The sequence below is a fragment of the Panthera onca genome, chromosome B2 (genome assembly GCF_046562875.1).
Source record: "Panthera onca isolate mPanOnc1 chromosome B2, mPanOnc1 haplotype 2, whole genome shotgun sequence".
Taxonomy (NCBI): domain Eukaryota; kingdom Metazoa; phylum Chordata; class Mammalia; order Carnivora; family Felidae; genus Panthera; species Panthera onca.
Window position 1 is genome coordinate 98201410 of NC_138343.1, and position 15175 is coordinate 98216584.

General features: G+C 40.0%; 1 protein-coding gene across 4 annotated transcripts in view; it reads right to left on the reverse strand.

Annotated features, from left to right (window-relative positions):
* Nucleotides 1-7454: 7454 nt before the first annotated feature.
* The window catches only part of PPIL6 (peptidylprolyl isomerase like 6), a 32059-nt gene continuing 24338 nt past the window's right edge, over nucleotides 7455-15175 (reverse strand). For 3 of the 4 annotated variants that reach the window (XM_060616365.3, XM_060616364.3, XM_060616363.3), the window contains 2 exons: nucleotides 12745-12880; nucleotides 7455-7654 (listed from right to left, as the gene is read on the reverse strand). In XM_060616365.3, coding sequence (XP_060472348.3) covers nucleotides 7543-7654; nucleotides 12745-12880 — 248 coding nt within the window. In that variant the 3' untranslated portion in view covers nucleotides 7455-7542. Of the gene's footprint in view, nucleotides 7655-9548; nucleotides 9881-12744; nucleotides 12881-15175 lie in introns of those variants that run through there. The other variant, XM_078447199.2, reaches the window with a different exon arrangement.

The following is a 15175-nucleotide window of genomic DNA, read 5'->3' on the forward strand; positions in this document are numbered from 1 at the left end:
ACATGTTTTTAATCTGCACCTTAGGTTGGGGTGCCTGGGTGGCTCAGTCGGTTAAGCAGCAGACTTCAGCTCAGGTCATGATCTCGCAGTTCATTGGTTCAAGCCCCCTGTCAGGCTCTGTGCTGACAGCTCAGAGCCTGGAACCTACTTCAGATTCTGTGTCTCCCTCTGTCTCTCTGCCCCTCCCCTGCTCGCTCTCTCTCTCTCTCTCTCTCAAAAATAAATAAACTCCCTCTCTCTGCCTCCCCCCTGCGCGCGCTCTCTCTCTCTCTCTCTCTCTCAAAAATAAATAAACGTTAAAAAAAATTTTGCAACTTAGGTTGAAAACCACAGCTTTACTCTTATTTCTCGAAGTATGGTTCATGAACCCAGTGCACTCATACCTCCTGAAAATGTTTTAGAGATGCAAAATCTCAGGCCTCACCTCAGACCTCCTGAATGATAATCTGCATTTTTTTCAACATCTATGTGTACATGTGTTTTAAAGTTTGAGAAGCCTGCTTATTATAATCTGTGGAGAACTATTCTAGGTATCTAAATTGCTGCAGTTCCTGATAGTGAATCATCTACAAGATGACATTAAGCAAAACGTTCTGTAAAGTTTTTATTTGTTTTGTTTTGCATTACAAATAAATGTAAGGTCAGGGTACAAACACAAAACTCTTGGATATGGGTTCTGTCTAGGCTGGCACCTGAGACGTATTTATTTTTATTTCTATTCTGCTTCAAACCCGGTCTGCTAGAGTTTTTTTCCATTATATGACTTAGTCCTTTAGGAAATGGAATCCTTTTTTCTAACATATTCCTAAGGAACAACCCCAGTTCAAGCTAAACTACACCCCAGGCAGCTTTCTGATACCCTGCACTAGCTACTGCTTCCCTCTGTGCCTAGGTATTCATTGTGTTCCTCCTGATCCTCTCTTGGAGAGCTGATTTCAGCCAGAACACTCCCAGATGGACATTCTGGTTATTAAAATATTCAAGTGATTTTGTACTGACTGCTAGCAGGGCACTGCCCTGAGCCGCCAAAGTGTCCCAGACCCCCATCCCAAGATGCCTCTGCCTGTTGCCTCTCCTGCGGCGGGAGGCCTGAGTTCCAGTCCAGCAGGAGCTCCAGGACCCTGAACCAGGCCTCCAGTCACTGTCCCTTCTGATCGAGCAGTGTTGGCATACCTCTATGCCATCTTCATCTACCTTGACAAAATCAAAGTTTCTCGTCTCATCGTTTTTCCTCATTCTATTCTGTAGTCCATTTTGTATTTTGTAACTTTTTCTTCCACATACCTGCAAGGCACAGGTCTCATAGATCTATGTCTTTAATACATCATGGAGGTTCTCAACGTGTGGTCTCTAGACCAGCAGCATGAGTCTCACTTGGAAAGTGTTAAAAATGCAGATTCTCTGGCCCTCACCAGACCCAATGAATCGGAAATGGGGGTGAGGCTCAGGAACCTGTATTTTGTTGATAGGCTCAAGCATTTCTTATTCATACTGAAGCAAAAGAACCTATGATCTACATTTTCAAAGCCCTCTCTAATCAATTCCACACTTCGTACTTTATGTGGTATATGTTTCTGTTGAGTTTGTTACAGACGTTTTGTATGATATAAAATTTATTTCAGATATGGACTGACTAGATTGGCCAATTTAAGATTCCATTTTAGGAAGGGTGGTTGATAATATAATTACTATAGTACTTTAAAAAATGAGTTTCCATAGGGAGAGCATATCACTAGGTGTGATGGAGATCCATTAAAAATAATTTTTTTTAATGTTTATTTTTGAGAGAGAGAGAGACCGAGTGTCATCACGGGAGGGGCAAAGAGAGAGGGAGACACAGAATCTGAAGCAGGCTCCAGGCTCTGAGCTGTCAGCACACAATCTGAAGGATGGAGATCCATTTTAATTTTGAGTATATACGTTTTAATAAATTTAGTCAATTGAAAATGAATGTGATGTTAGGGACAATAGCTAAGACTGAACATAAGCGGGACTTGATGTTTCTTGAAGTGATGATGATATTTTTTGTCAGTGGCAGCTTGACTGGCTTTTGCAGGTTAATGTTCCAGAAGGGAAACTAATTTTTATCAAATAGCTGCTGTGTGTTAAGCATCAGCAGAAGTGTCTTCACATATTATCTCAATTAATCATCAAACTGCTGTGAGATACAAGCACCCCTATTTTACTAATGAAATTGAAACCCAAAAGTTGATAGAGTTGTTACTGATTTTATAAATTTAGTCAGAGAATCACTAAAGTTTTAGAGGCAGAGGGAGCTAATATCTTCTTTACTTCTATCTTTTCTTTCTATGACTGGGGAAAGTGAAAGGCTAAGTGATTTGACTGCCACATTGCTAGGCAACGGGGACTAAAACACTCCTAATTTAAAATATGTACAAAATGCAAAAACTCAGAATATGGAACCCTGAGGTTGCCAGACTATTCATTCATTAACAGATAACTGGCATGGTTTGCAGTTGGAGCAAACAAATTCTTTAGATAGAATTTCATTTTTTTAAATTTTTTTATTGTATTTATTTTTTACTTTATTTAAATCCAAGCTAGTAACATAGAGTAAGTATTGGTTTCAGAAGTAGAACACAGTGATTCATCACTCACATATAACACCCAGTGCTCATCCCAGCAAGTGCCCTCCTTAATGCCCATCACCCATTTGGCCCAATTCCCTACCCACCTCCCCTCCAGCAACCCTCAGTTTCTTCTCTGTATTTAAGAGTCTCTTATGGTTTTCCTCCCTCTCTGTTTTTCTCTTATTTTTCCTTGCCTTCCCCTATGTTCATCTGTTTTGTTTCTTAAATTCCACATATGAGTGAAATCATACGATATTTATCTTTGATTTATTTTGCTTAGCATAATACACCCTGTTTCCATCCACGTTGTTGCAAATGGCAAGATTTCACTCTTTTGATTGCCAAGTAATATTCCCGTGTATGTGTGTATGCCACATCATCTTTATCCATCCATCAGACAATGGACAACATTTGGGCCCTTTCCATAATTTGACTATTGTTGATAGAGCTGCTATAAATGTTAGGGCACACGTGCCCCTATGAATCAGCATTTTTGCATCCTTTGGATAAATACCTAGTAGTGCGATTGCTGAGTTATAAGGTAGCTGTATTTTTAATTTTTTGAGGAACTTCCATACTGTTCTCCAGAGTGGCTGCACCAGTTTGCATTCTCACAGCAGTGTAAAAGGGGTCCTCTTTCTCCACATCCTCGTCAACATTTGTTGTTGATTGAGTTGTTCATTTTAGCCATTCTGACAGGTGTGAGATGGTAGATAGAATTTTTTTTTTTTTTATTGGTGGGAAATATTTATTCAAACTAACATAGGTAAAGACTTAATGTCTTTGCTATATTGGAAAAATATTTACATTATTATAAAGAAATAGCTAAATTTCCTGAAGAAGTAACTCACAGAAGTGCATATGGTTAGTACACTTTTTTTTTTAAGTTTCCACACTTTTTTATTTTTTTTTTATTTTTTATTTTTTAAAATTTACATCCAAATTAATTAGCATATAGTACAACAATGATTTCAGGAGTAGATTCCTTAGTGCCCCTTACCCATTTAGCCCATCCCTCCCCACAACCTCTCCAGTAACCCTCTGTTTGTTCTCCGTATTTAAGAGTCTCTTATGTTTTGTCCCCCTCCCCCTCCCTGTTTTTATATTATTTTTGTTTCCCTTCTCTTATGTTCATCTGTTTTGTCTCTTAAAGTCCACATATGAGTGAAATATGATTTTTGTCTTTCTCTAATTTCACTTAGCATAATACCCTCTAGTTCCATCCACGTTGTTGCAAATGGCAAGATTTCATTCTTTTTGATTCCAAGTAATACTCCATTGTGTGTGTGTGTGTGCGTGTGTGTGTGTGTGTGTGTGTGTGTATATATATATATATTTATATATACCACATCTTCTTTATCCATTCATCCATCGATGAACATTTGGGCTCTTTCCATACTTTGGCTATTGTTGATAGTGCTGCTATAAACATGGGGGTGCATGTTTCCCTCCGAAATAGCACACCTGTATCCCATGGATAAATGCCTAGTAGTGTAATTGCTGGGTCATAGGGTAGTTCTATTTTTGGTTTTTTGAGGAACCTCCATCCTATTTTCCAGAGTGGCTGCCCCAGCTTGCATTCCCAGGTAGATAGAATTTTAAATGTTTATCTCAAATTTCCCAAAATAAGAAAAATGTCCAGATACCACACTCCCCTTATTCACATGGCTTAATGTAAGACACGGCATACATGTTAGACTTTGCCATACTAGCAATTAGGGAAAGGTCACAAAATTAACATTTTGTATATAAGTCCCCAGAATGCCTTTACTCTCTTATTTGTAGACATGGAAGAATCTAGAATTCCTTCTGTTTAATCAAAAGGAGAGTCTTAAAATTTTGTTATATTAAACAAAACTTGGAGTTAATTGGGATAAGCTTTTGAGTCCTTGAACCAGTTTCTCCAAATGACATGGCTAAACATACATCATCCTAATACAGAATACATTTTTTTAAGTTTATTCATTTATTTTAGAGGGAGAGATCACACCAGCACAAGCAGGGGAGGGGCAGAGAGAGGGAGAGAGAGAATCCCAAGCAGGCTCCGCACTGCCAGCATGGAGCTCAGCATGGGGCTCAAACTCAAGAAATGTAAGATCATGACCTGAGCTGAAATCCAGAGTCAGTACTTAAGTGAGCCACCAGACACCCCAATACAGAATACATTTTAATACAGAAGTATTACTGGGTGTACCTTCATTAATTTTTTTTAATGTTTATTTTTGAGATAGAGACAGAGTGAGAGCAGGGGAGGTGAGAGAGGGAGACACAGAATCCAAAGTAGGCTCCAGGCTCTGAGCTGTCAGCACAGAGCCCAACGTGGGGCTCACACCCACAAACCGCAAGATCATGACCTAAGCTGAAGTCAGGTGCTCAACCAACTGAGCCACCCAGGAGCCCCACAGTGTGTACCCTTAAATGGTGGTAATAAGAACCACTGCATATACAGATTTGTGATTAAACTTTCCACACAGCCTGAGAGTAGGAAGTGGAAGCAAAGAAAGGGACCATGAACTTGCCATCCTTTAGAAGGTTGGCAGAGTTCTACCTTTACCTTTCAAGTGAGTTGAAAAATAAAGGGAGGTGGAATCCGTTTCTTAACCCATGCAGATACCACAATTCTTTCATATCAGATAAAATGCTTAATTACCTAGTATATGGGTTCATTGCCAGTAAGAATTGCTCTGCTGCTTGTTATTACATGACTAATGCTTGTAATTTGTTTTAAGCAGGATCTCTGCAAAGCATCAGTTTCATTCATCACATGCTTCACTAGTTGGTGAGAGTCTCTGTGGCAGTCCTAGCCCCACTTTGAGATGTCACCAGTGTGACCAGAGGAACCCATCCAAAGGCCCAGAGAGGATCTGGGGACTTCATACAAACAGCTTAACCTCTCAGGTTGGCTGAAACTCTTCAGAATAGAGGAAGAGGAGGTATCTCCTCTTCAGTGTTTCCCAAATCTGGCTATTAATCAGTCATTGAGGAGCTTTTAAAAAATACAACTTCCCAGGCCACACCCTGAAAGTTCTACCCAGTAATTTGTCAAGCATACATTTGATGAGCGTATACAGCATAAAAGGTCCTATTCTAGGTCCTGCATACAAATTATTGATTCTGTGAACCCTCACAACAACTCTATGTGGTAGGTCCTCTGCTTTGACATGAAGAAATAGAGATACAGTGAGGTTCTTGCCTGAGTCCATGCATCCAGGGGATGGCAGAGCTAGGATTCAAACCCAGGCTGTCTGGCTCCATAACACATTCTTAACACTATACTGCCTCTGGGTCACTTGAGAATGTGCACCATGCCTTCTCCCCACCCATCTCCGATCTTAGTATAAAAGCATATACCAAATAACAATAAAGCTGTTATTTAAGAAAAAAAAAAAAGGCAAGCATATTCCAGTTGTCAGGAGTTAGGGATGGGTGGTGGGGAGCAGGGGAGTAGGTATAAAGGGGTAGCCCAAGGGAGGTCTTTTTGAAAAGATCTGTGTCTTGACTGTGGCATCAGTCACATGAACCTACACATGATGAAATGATAACACACATGGTACCAATGTCAGTTCCCTGGTTTTGATATTATACTATAGTTGTGTAAGATAATGTCCATTGGAGAACCTGGGTGATTGGTACACAAGACTGCTCTGTACTATTTTTGCCTATGAAATGTACTATTTCATTTCAAACTGAAAAGTAAAAAGCATATGCCTACTTTTGGCAACCCCCAAGTCAATGAGAGGTCTGTCTCCTTAAGATTGGCTTAAAGAGAGATCATTCTTGGAAGACAGACCTTCCACTAAGGGTAAGAAAAGCTCAATCAATGGCTTTGGGCAGAGCATGAATGCACCGGCGGTGGTGGTGGAGGCAGCTGAGCGAGGTCACCACTAACAGAGTCACGCACTTCAGTGACTACACAGAAGGGGCTGAAACCAGTTACTTATGTCTTGCAGTGAATCCCAAATGACTAGTGCCCAGCTGACTTAAGAAGCTCCAGGTTGAGCTGAATGAATGCACAGAGTCCCTACGCCATATTTGGAGACTCTGACTCAGTAGATCAAGGACAGGGTCTAGCAGTCTCTGTTTTAAATGTTCCCCAGGTGATGGGTTTGAGAATCTTAGATTAAGGAACAGCTGATAAAGCTAGATCCCCAATAACATCACAGGAGTGTCAACCACCACAGGGTTGATTTGGGTTGGGATGAACAGTCCAAGCTCTTGGTTTTCATTTGGTTGGTATGGTCAGAGACAACTATTCTCTTCATGTCATATAGAAACATCGAAAGTATATGCCCTTTTCTGCATGCTGTGTATAAACAGTGAAATATTACAATGAATTTATCAATTGCCTCTTTTCTATTTGGTCATTTACCAGGTTTCTCAGGGTAGAAAATGTATTTTATAAACAACATAATTCTGCTAAAAATGTTTTAGGATTGGAAGGCCATTAGGTACCCTGCTAAATTAAGAATGGTTTTGGTTACAAGTAGCAAAATAGTCAACCAATAGTAACATAAGCAAGCAGGGGTCTATTTGTCTCACAGGAAAAAGTCCAGAGATAGGTGCTTGCTGGAATTGGTTCTGCAGCTCAAGAGCTGGGACTGACATCTCTAGTTTTCTTGACCTTTCCTTCACAGCTCCATGCTGTCTGCGTTCAAGACTGGATGAAGGGAAGGGGCAGGACCACTGGCATTCTACTCCTGTGTCACTGGCCAGATGGTATCCCATGGCCATGACTAGCTGCAAAGGAGGCTGGGGAGTGAAGTGTTTTGCTTTTATAGTCTCTATGGCAGAGGCAGGAAGGAAAAATGGGGAGGGGTTAGGTGTTGGGTGGGCCAACCTACAGCGGTCTGCACAGCTTTCAAATTAAATTTTATCAGGCACTGTTTAATTAAATACAGAAACAGCTTATCAGACGCATAATAATAAGTTGTCAGAAAATATTGTATGAAAATCAGGCATAATGATCTCCACTGTCAACAATCATACAGCGTTGTTTTGGTCTTTCATTCTCTGTTGGAACCAATTCTAGTTTTCGAAGAACTTGTGTTCCTTCAATCAATTGCCTATGTAGGAGGAAAAAATGGAAAACTTAGTCATAAATTTTCACACTTAGCTTCCATTCCTAAATTGAGTCCTATCTTGTTTAGCTGAGGCTATTTTGTATGAATTAGATTAACACCTGTCATAAATAGCTGTAGATGTGTCCACTTTGCCATGGCTCCTTCACATCTGTTCTGGGATCAGAACAGACTGAAATCTGTCATTCTCACTGCTGGCAGAATGATCTCTTAAAAATGCAAATCTAGGGGCGCCTGGGTGGCGCAGTCGGTTAAGCGTCCGACTTCAGCCAGGTCACGATCTCGCGGTCCGTGAGTTCGAGCCCCGCGTCAGGCTCTGGGCTGATGGCTCTGAGCCTGGAGCCTGTTTCCGATTCTGTGTCTCCCTCTCTCTCTGCCCCTCCCCCGTTCATGCTCTGTCTCTCTCTGTCCCAAAAATAAATAAAAACGTTGAAAAAAAAAAATGCAAATCTAAAAAAAAATGCAAGTCTGATCTCACCTCCCTGTTAAAACACTTCAATAATTTCCCATTATTCTTGTGATAAAGACCAAAAATGTCTACCATGGCCTGCCATGGCCGGCCTCCCCACTGCCCTCCAGTGCTGTCCTATGGTGTGCTCCCCTCGTTCTCTGCCTCAGCTGGACTGGCTTCAGTACCTCAGTATCCCATGTTGCCTTCCAGCCACATCTGTCTGTTTTGCTCCTGCCGCCCACTTCCGTCAGCATCACTCCACAGGGAAGTTTCCCAGAGCCCACCTCTGCTTATGTCAAGCTCCCAGTCTTATGGGAATTATCAGGGTTAATTTGACATTTATTTGTATGATTCTTTGATTAATTTTTGATTCTCCCATGAAGACATGGTTCATGCTTTTACTTAATACTCAATGCCTAACGTAATGTAGGCACCTAATCAACATCCACTGAATACATGACTAAAAGTTCAAAGCCATGGTAGTTTGGATCTCCAGACATTCACCAGCCATGAGCTGGAATTTCCCTGAGTAGAGCTAGACTTCTGATGGTTCTCTCAATTGAAAGAGAGCAACATGGACCAGAGAGTCAACCCTAAACATAGGACTAATGCCCTTTGCCAGTGTTTGGGCGGAAACAGTGGCTGAGGGGAAGGTGAGATTTCCATTACATGAGCCTTTATAAGGACATGGCCGTGCTGACACTGATCACCCTCTAGTCATCTCTTTGTCTGCCTCTGGCAGAAACCGTGACACAGAGCCTGACACAAGGTACAGTCTGAGGATGAAGAGCAAGGGATAAATGGACAGATTGACCTCTGACTAAAGAGGATGTGAATGAAGCCTGTTCTACAAATTGGTTTCACAAATATTGAAGAAACACCTCCTGTGTGCATCTCTCCACTGTGACAGGTGTTAGGACAGAAGATGCATTTTTTTTTTTTTTCACACTGTGCCAAAGAGGACAAAGAAGCAGTTTGATTTTGGTAATCAGGAAGTTTCTGACCTAAGCCCTGAACAGGATTTTGGCAGACTAGAGGGAGGTAGAAAGGAACAAGATAAGCAAAAGCCCAGAGGCTCTTCTGCGAGTGAGGGTACTCTGGCTGGCTGCAGTTCAGTTGCCATGTTGAGTTTCCAAATCTCCATTTCCAGCCTTTGCCCAGTGTGAATAACCACTTCTGGTATTCCAGAGTTGCCACCTGCCTCTAGTGTAGGTATCCTAATCTGAAACACAACTTGTCCATCCTGAATTCATGACCTCTCCCATATCCTCCTTGTAGTCTCTATCTTGGTGAATGGCACCAACCATCCAATCAGTTCTAAAATCCTAGTTGTTTTTCTAGACCTTCACTGCCCAACATGGTAGCCACTGGCCACATGAGGCTATTTTAATTTAAAATTTAGTAAAATTTAGTTCCTCAATTTTACTAGTCACATTTTGAGTGCTCAATGGCCGCATGTGGCTGGTGGCTATCATACTGGACAGCACAGATTATGGTACGTTTGCATCACTGCAGAAAATTCTGTTAGATAACCACCACTCTAGACTCTTCCCATGACCTCACCACGACCATTTAAATGGTCATAAAGTCTTGTTGAATCTAACTTCCAACTACTTCTTGAATTTTCTGTTCTTCCCTTGCTTACCTGTACTGCCAGTGCCTTGTGGCCCAGGACTTCATTTATGGCACTATTATCATTGCTTCTTAACTGGCCTTTCCGCCTTCATTTTCATCCTTTGCCAATTAATTCCTCGCTTCTTCTAAAAAGATTTTTTTCAAAATAAGAACCTGGTCGCGTTGCTCCCAATTAAAAATTCTTCCGTGGCTTCCCATCCCCTTTGGGTGGGGAATCTCTGCTCAGCAGAATGGCATTCATAGCCCTTTGGGACCTGGGCCTATCTCCTCTTCTCCACTCTCCTTTCTCTTCATTCTCCACTAGGTACTAAGCTCTAGCCAGATCAAATGACTTGTAGATAAGATGCTCTCCTTACTTCTTAAAGCCTTCTGCCAAAGCTCTTTGCTCTTCTTAAAATTTTATTTTACTCATTTTGATGCCAGCCTTCTCTGCCTAACTTCTATGTGAATTTCAGTACTCATCTCACCTTCTCATGAAGCTTTCTATGACCCTTCCCCCATTTGGGCATCCCCTATAAAGAAATTAATTCCCCCCACCACTGTCCCCAACATACACCCTTTCTACTTATGCATATATGAATGGAGATTTTACAGCTTTGTATTTTGATATTCTTTCCCTGTGAAACCACTGGGGTAAGACTGTGGGTTGATACAGTCTCCTCTGAAGGCAATTCCTAGTGTTATCCATCTATCTGAAGGGGCAAGTTGATGTATCAGAAACTAGGGCTCAAAAGGAGGGGAAGTTTCTCTTTCTAGACCTTGCTAATCATGTCTGGGCTTCCAAAAGGTCAGATAAACCTGGGAATGCTCTGAGATGATAGGAAGAGAAAGCATTAACACTAGAGGCAGTCCTATAGTGGGGAAGGATGGTACCCCTGAAAGAGTTACACTTTGTTGGAGTATCTACTTGCCTATTATGGTATTATCTGTCTGCTTCTGCCTAGTGTCTTTAAGGTCTTGTTTAAATATTTCAGTTCAGACTCCACTGTGATTTGGAGATTTCAGGGATTAACTGAGCTCATACTTGAGCTAGAACAATAAAAGAGGTGCAGTGCCTCCCTAAAACCAGTGTGGTGGTAACAACAAAAATGAGTGAGCAAGATTCCCCTGGAGGATGGTGAATCCCATGGAAAACAGCAATCATCAAAAGGAGATCACATCCTCCATTCCACTGCCACCCTCTAGGGATCTGCGTTCACTTTTACTGATGGAGTTGGAGGGTGTTGTTTTCTCTCTCTCTCCTGTATCCCTGGTGCACTCTTTACAGAACGGGCATAGCCCAGGTCTGACTGACTTATAGCTGTTGGTTTTCTAACACACTGGAGACTCCCTAAAGGGCAGAAATTGTGCCTCTTCACTCTTTCCCCAGGACTGAGCACCATGACTGGCATATAGTAGGTATCTAATAAAATGCTGGTTGAATGAATGAATCAGGAGGCTAACAGAAGTGAAAGCTGAAAAAATATGTGGGGCCAGACAGTAAAAGCCCTGAATGCCACTCTAGACTCTAAGCTGAATGCATCTGGGGGTGGGGGGGTGGTGAAGGAGGAGGCATTAAACCTTTTAAAGCAGTCATGTTTGTGATGAAAGAGGTACCTTTTGGAAAGATGTGAAGGATCACCTAACCATGTGATTAAGATGGCACGAGGATATTTAAATGATCCAGGAAATTGTGAGGGTTATTTGGATTTCAAAATAATTGAAGAATGCTCATTTTCAAAATTAGAATGCAGCTTATTAGGACCAGGGAAAATTGAAGACAACACATCCTTTTAGGTTATGCGTTGATTAATATAAAATCATCTCTTTTTTGAAAGAAATCTTTGGATGAAAATATACTTTCTGCTTTTTCAATCTAGAAATATCACTTGCATTACAGTGAAGGAATAATTGTGGTTAAAATTAAAACTGCTGTGAAATTTCATGGGAAGAAGAGTCAGCAATTATTTCTATGAAGTGGCTGGAATAATCTAATACTTATTCAGAAAAGTTCTAATGCTCTGCATCATTTCAGGGAAGACCAAGTAAACTTCAATTTATATTGACTTCACTAGTAAGACATCATTAGATTGATAAAGAGTATATTCGTCATCCATTTTAGGTCCACATGCCTATAAGCAACTTGATAATATATTCTAATAATTATTACCTGAGATGTTTCCATATTTTAAGTTGTTCAGTTAAAAAAGTTACTTGTAATTTGGAGTGTTCGTCTATCTCTTCAAAATGTTCATGTACAGTATTTAAATGGCTTCACCTCATTTTTGCATCTAGATATATCTACATTATTAAGCACTATGGTATTATTCATAATAAATAGGAAGATAATATCCTTGAGGCTGAAGATAGAAGGATGGGTGGATGGATGGATGGATGGATGGATGGGTGGATGGATGGATGGATGGTCAGAACATTATAACAGCTGTGCCTAAATGGTTTCTGTGGTTTGTATGTTTTTAAGTAGGCTTTGCAACCAGCACAGAGCCCAAAGCGGGGCTTGAACTCACGACCTGAGATCAAGACCTGAGCAGAGATCAAGAGTCTGACACTTAACCAACTGAGCCACACAGGTACCCCTCTGTTTTTTAAAGATAGCAAGCTTGTTATGAAATATTCATTCTAAATGTTTGTGTATATTTATATTATTTTTGCTTTAAAATTCTATCCTCAGTTACTCATAAACCATATACCAAATCTTTTGGAAACACGTTTTTACATATGTAAGTATTATAATTTTTTTTGTTTAAAGTTTATTTGTTTATTTTGAGAGAGAGAATGAGCAGGGGAGGGGCAGAGAGAGAGAGAGAGAGGAGAGAAAGAATCCCAAGCAGGCTCTGTGCTATCAGTGCAGAGCCTGACACGGGGCTTGAACCCATGAACTGTGAGATCATGACCTGAGCCGAAACCAAGAGTCAGATGCTCAACTGACTGAACCACCCAGGCACCCCCATATATGAGTATTATACAGACAAACGTACAGCACACATACCCAAAAGCCACATATTTTCTGTCTAGATAGGGCGTTGGTTGTAGTGTGATGTAGAATTGTGACCCATTGCTGTGACGGCCTTTGTTGACCATTCCAAGAACTCCCCTCTTATCATGAGGAATTGAAAAGTTTTCATCTAGAAAATACAATAAATAGTAGGTCATTAAAATATTTCCAAATTGTGAATATTCTGTTTCATACTTCACTCAACTGGGCTGTTAAAAAAGATAATATAAAGTCTTATTAGAACTATTTGAACATTTCTTTACCTTTAGTTTATCATTACTGTAGCTAAAAAGAAGTGTGCTAAGAAAATTAATAATGTAAAAGGAAGTACTTTAAATTAATAATGTAAAAGGAAGTACATTGCTGAGGAATAAAGGTCAGCAAATTTTCTCGTGCTGTTTTGGCAACAGGACTTCATTCAGCCTACCAGCGTGATCATTAAAAATATCCCCTTTGAGAAGGCTTTCGGATATGACCCTTCCCCTCATAGCATCTTATACAGACCTCTGTGGTAGTATTCATAACACTGTGTGATTGTTTACATGGTTTTTTCTTCTCTAGTATGTGCAGACAGGGACCTTGTCTCAATATAGCTTAACTCCTAGGGCCTCCTAGCACCTTATCTGGCATATATGTGGTCTTAAATGTTGATGATGAAAGTAATTCATGCTGATTTTTAGTCTTCAAATAAATTTTAATCTCAAACCATCTATGGACCAAGTGGAAAGTGATTTTTTTTTTTTTTTTTTTTTTTTTTAGTGTAAGGTTAACAAGTAAAGAGAATTATATGATGGTAAATTAGGTTACCATTTTCAGGTAGTGCCATTTTTAGCATGAAATAAGATTGACCTCCAAACTCAGAATACAGAAGGAAGTAGTAGAAGAGGAATTCACTAAAAGTTTTCAGTCAATAACGTTATAAAATTCTGGGAATTATTGAGAGATATGAACACTAACTGTCAATAAGCTTTTCTGAAACTGCAGTTGCTAAGTATTTAGTTTCAAAGCTAAACCAACTAAGCAATTAAGCCATATTTATGGTAGTTACTTTTAGCTTGTTAAGTTGCAAACTGAGTAAAAACCTCTGAAATCTTATGAAATGCATATAAAGCATTTTTGTGTAAATGGTCCTATATAATTACATTAATGCTCTATATTCATTTCAGGGGAATTGAGAAATAATCCATTAATTTTACAGAAAATCGCATGGAATAGAAATCTGCCCAAAGATTCAGAGTTTTACCAAAATAGCATTTGTCATTGTTCTTAGATATTATGATAAATTTTTCTTTAATTCTGTAAGCAATAAGAAAATTTGTAGGGTTGTAACATTTTTACATTCTGTGATTATGGGCGAAATGTTAAAGCTTAATTAACTTAATTAACTTTTAAAAAGTTAATGTATAGGTATAGGCAGCCCCTGACTTACAAATTTAAAGTGTGTTCACCTCAAAAGATGTGCGAAAATTAAATAACTATGTTAACAATTGTTTTAACAGAATGTTGATGTGGAATGTAGGGACCTGAGGCTATGTTGCTTCCAAACCCCTCAGTGACAGTGCCACAACCAAGTTAAGTCCTTGGGTAGAATTTGACCTGCTCCTGCTTCTGGAAAGCATCCCACTGAGGGGAAGGGAGCCAACACCCCGCCCCCCACCCCCTTCTCTACACAGTTACTGGTGGAGGCCTTCGCCATGAATAATAAGCTGTAGTGACCCTTCCCATAGCTTGGCATGAGATGCAGCTAAGACTTGGTACCTGCTTCACAGCTCACTTGGGGAATGAGTGGCCCCCAGCCATGCTGGAGCATATTATCCACTTAAAGATGGGAGCCAGTGGCATAATAGAGTTCAAAATAAAACTCTGTCCTTAGAGAAGCTTTCCTGAGAAATGGATATCTGAATAGTATTTTTACATTAATAGGGAGAGAGATATTTTCCTACAAGTAACAATATTAAGATGAAGAATGAAAATCCCAGGTTTAATTCAACATTTGTTCATTTGACAAATATTTTTTGAAAATTTTTAAGTTTATTTATTTGAGGAGAGAGAGAGAGTACAAGCGGGGAAAGGCCAGAGAAAGAGGGAGAGAGAGAATCCCAAGCAGGCTCCGCACTGACAGTGGGCTCACAAACTGAACTCAAACCATGAGATCATGATCTGAGCAGAAATCAAGAATCAGTTGCTCAACCAGCTGAGCCACCCAGGTTCCCCTTGATAAATATTATTTGAATGCCTAGTGTATCCTGAGTGCTAAGTAGGAGCTTAATGCTTTTGATTTACATTTAAAAAAACGTAAATTTAGTCTGCTCACATTTTTTTGAGGACAGGAAAAACAAAACTACTGATCATTAAGTCAACCAAACCTTTTTTCTTTTTCCCTTCACTTTGTCTGAGTGGGTTAATTAACTGCTATAAATTATTT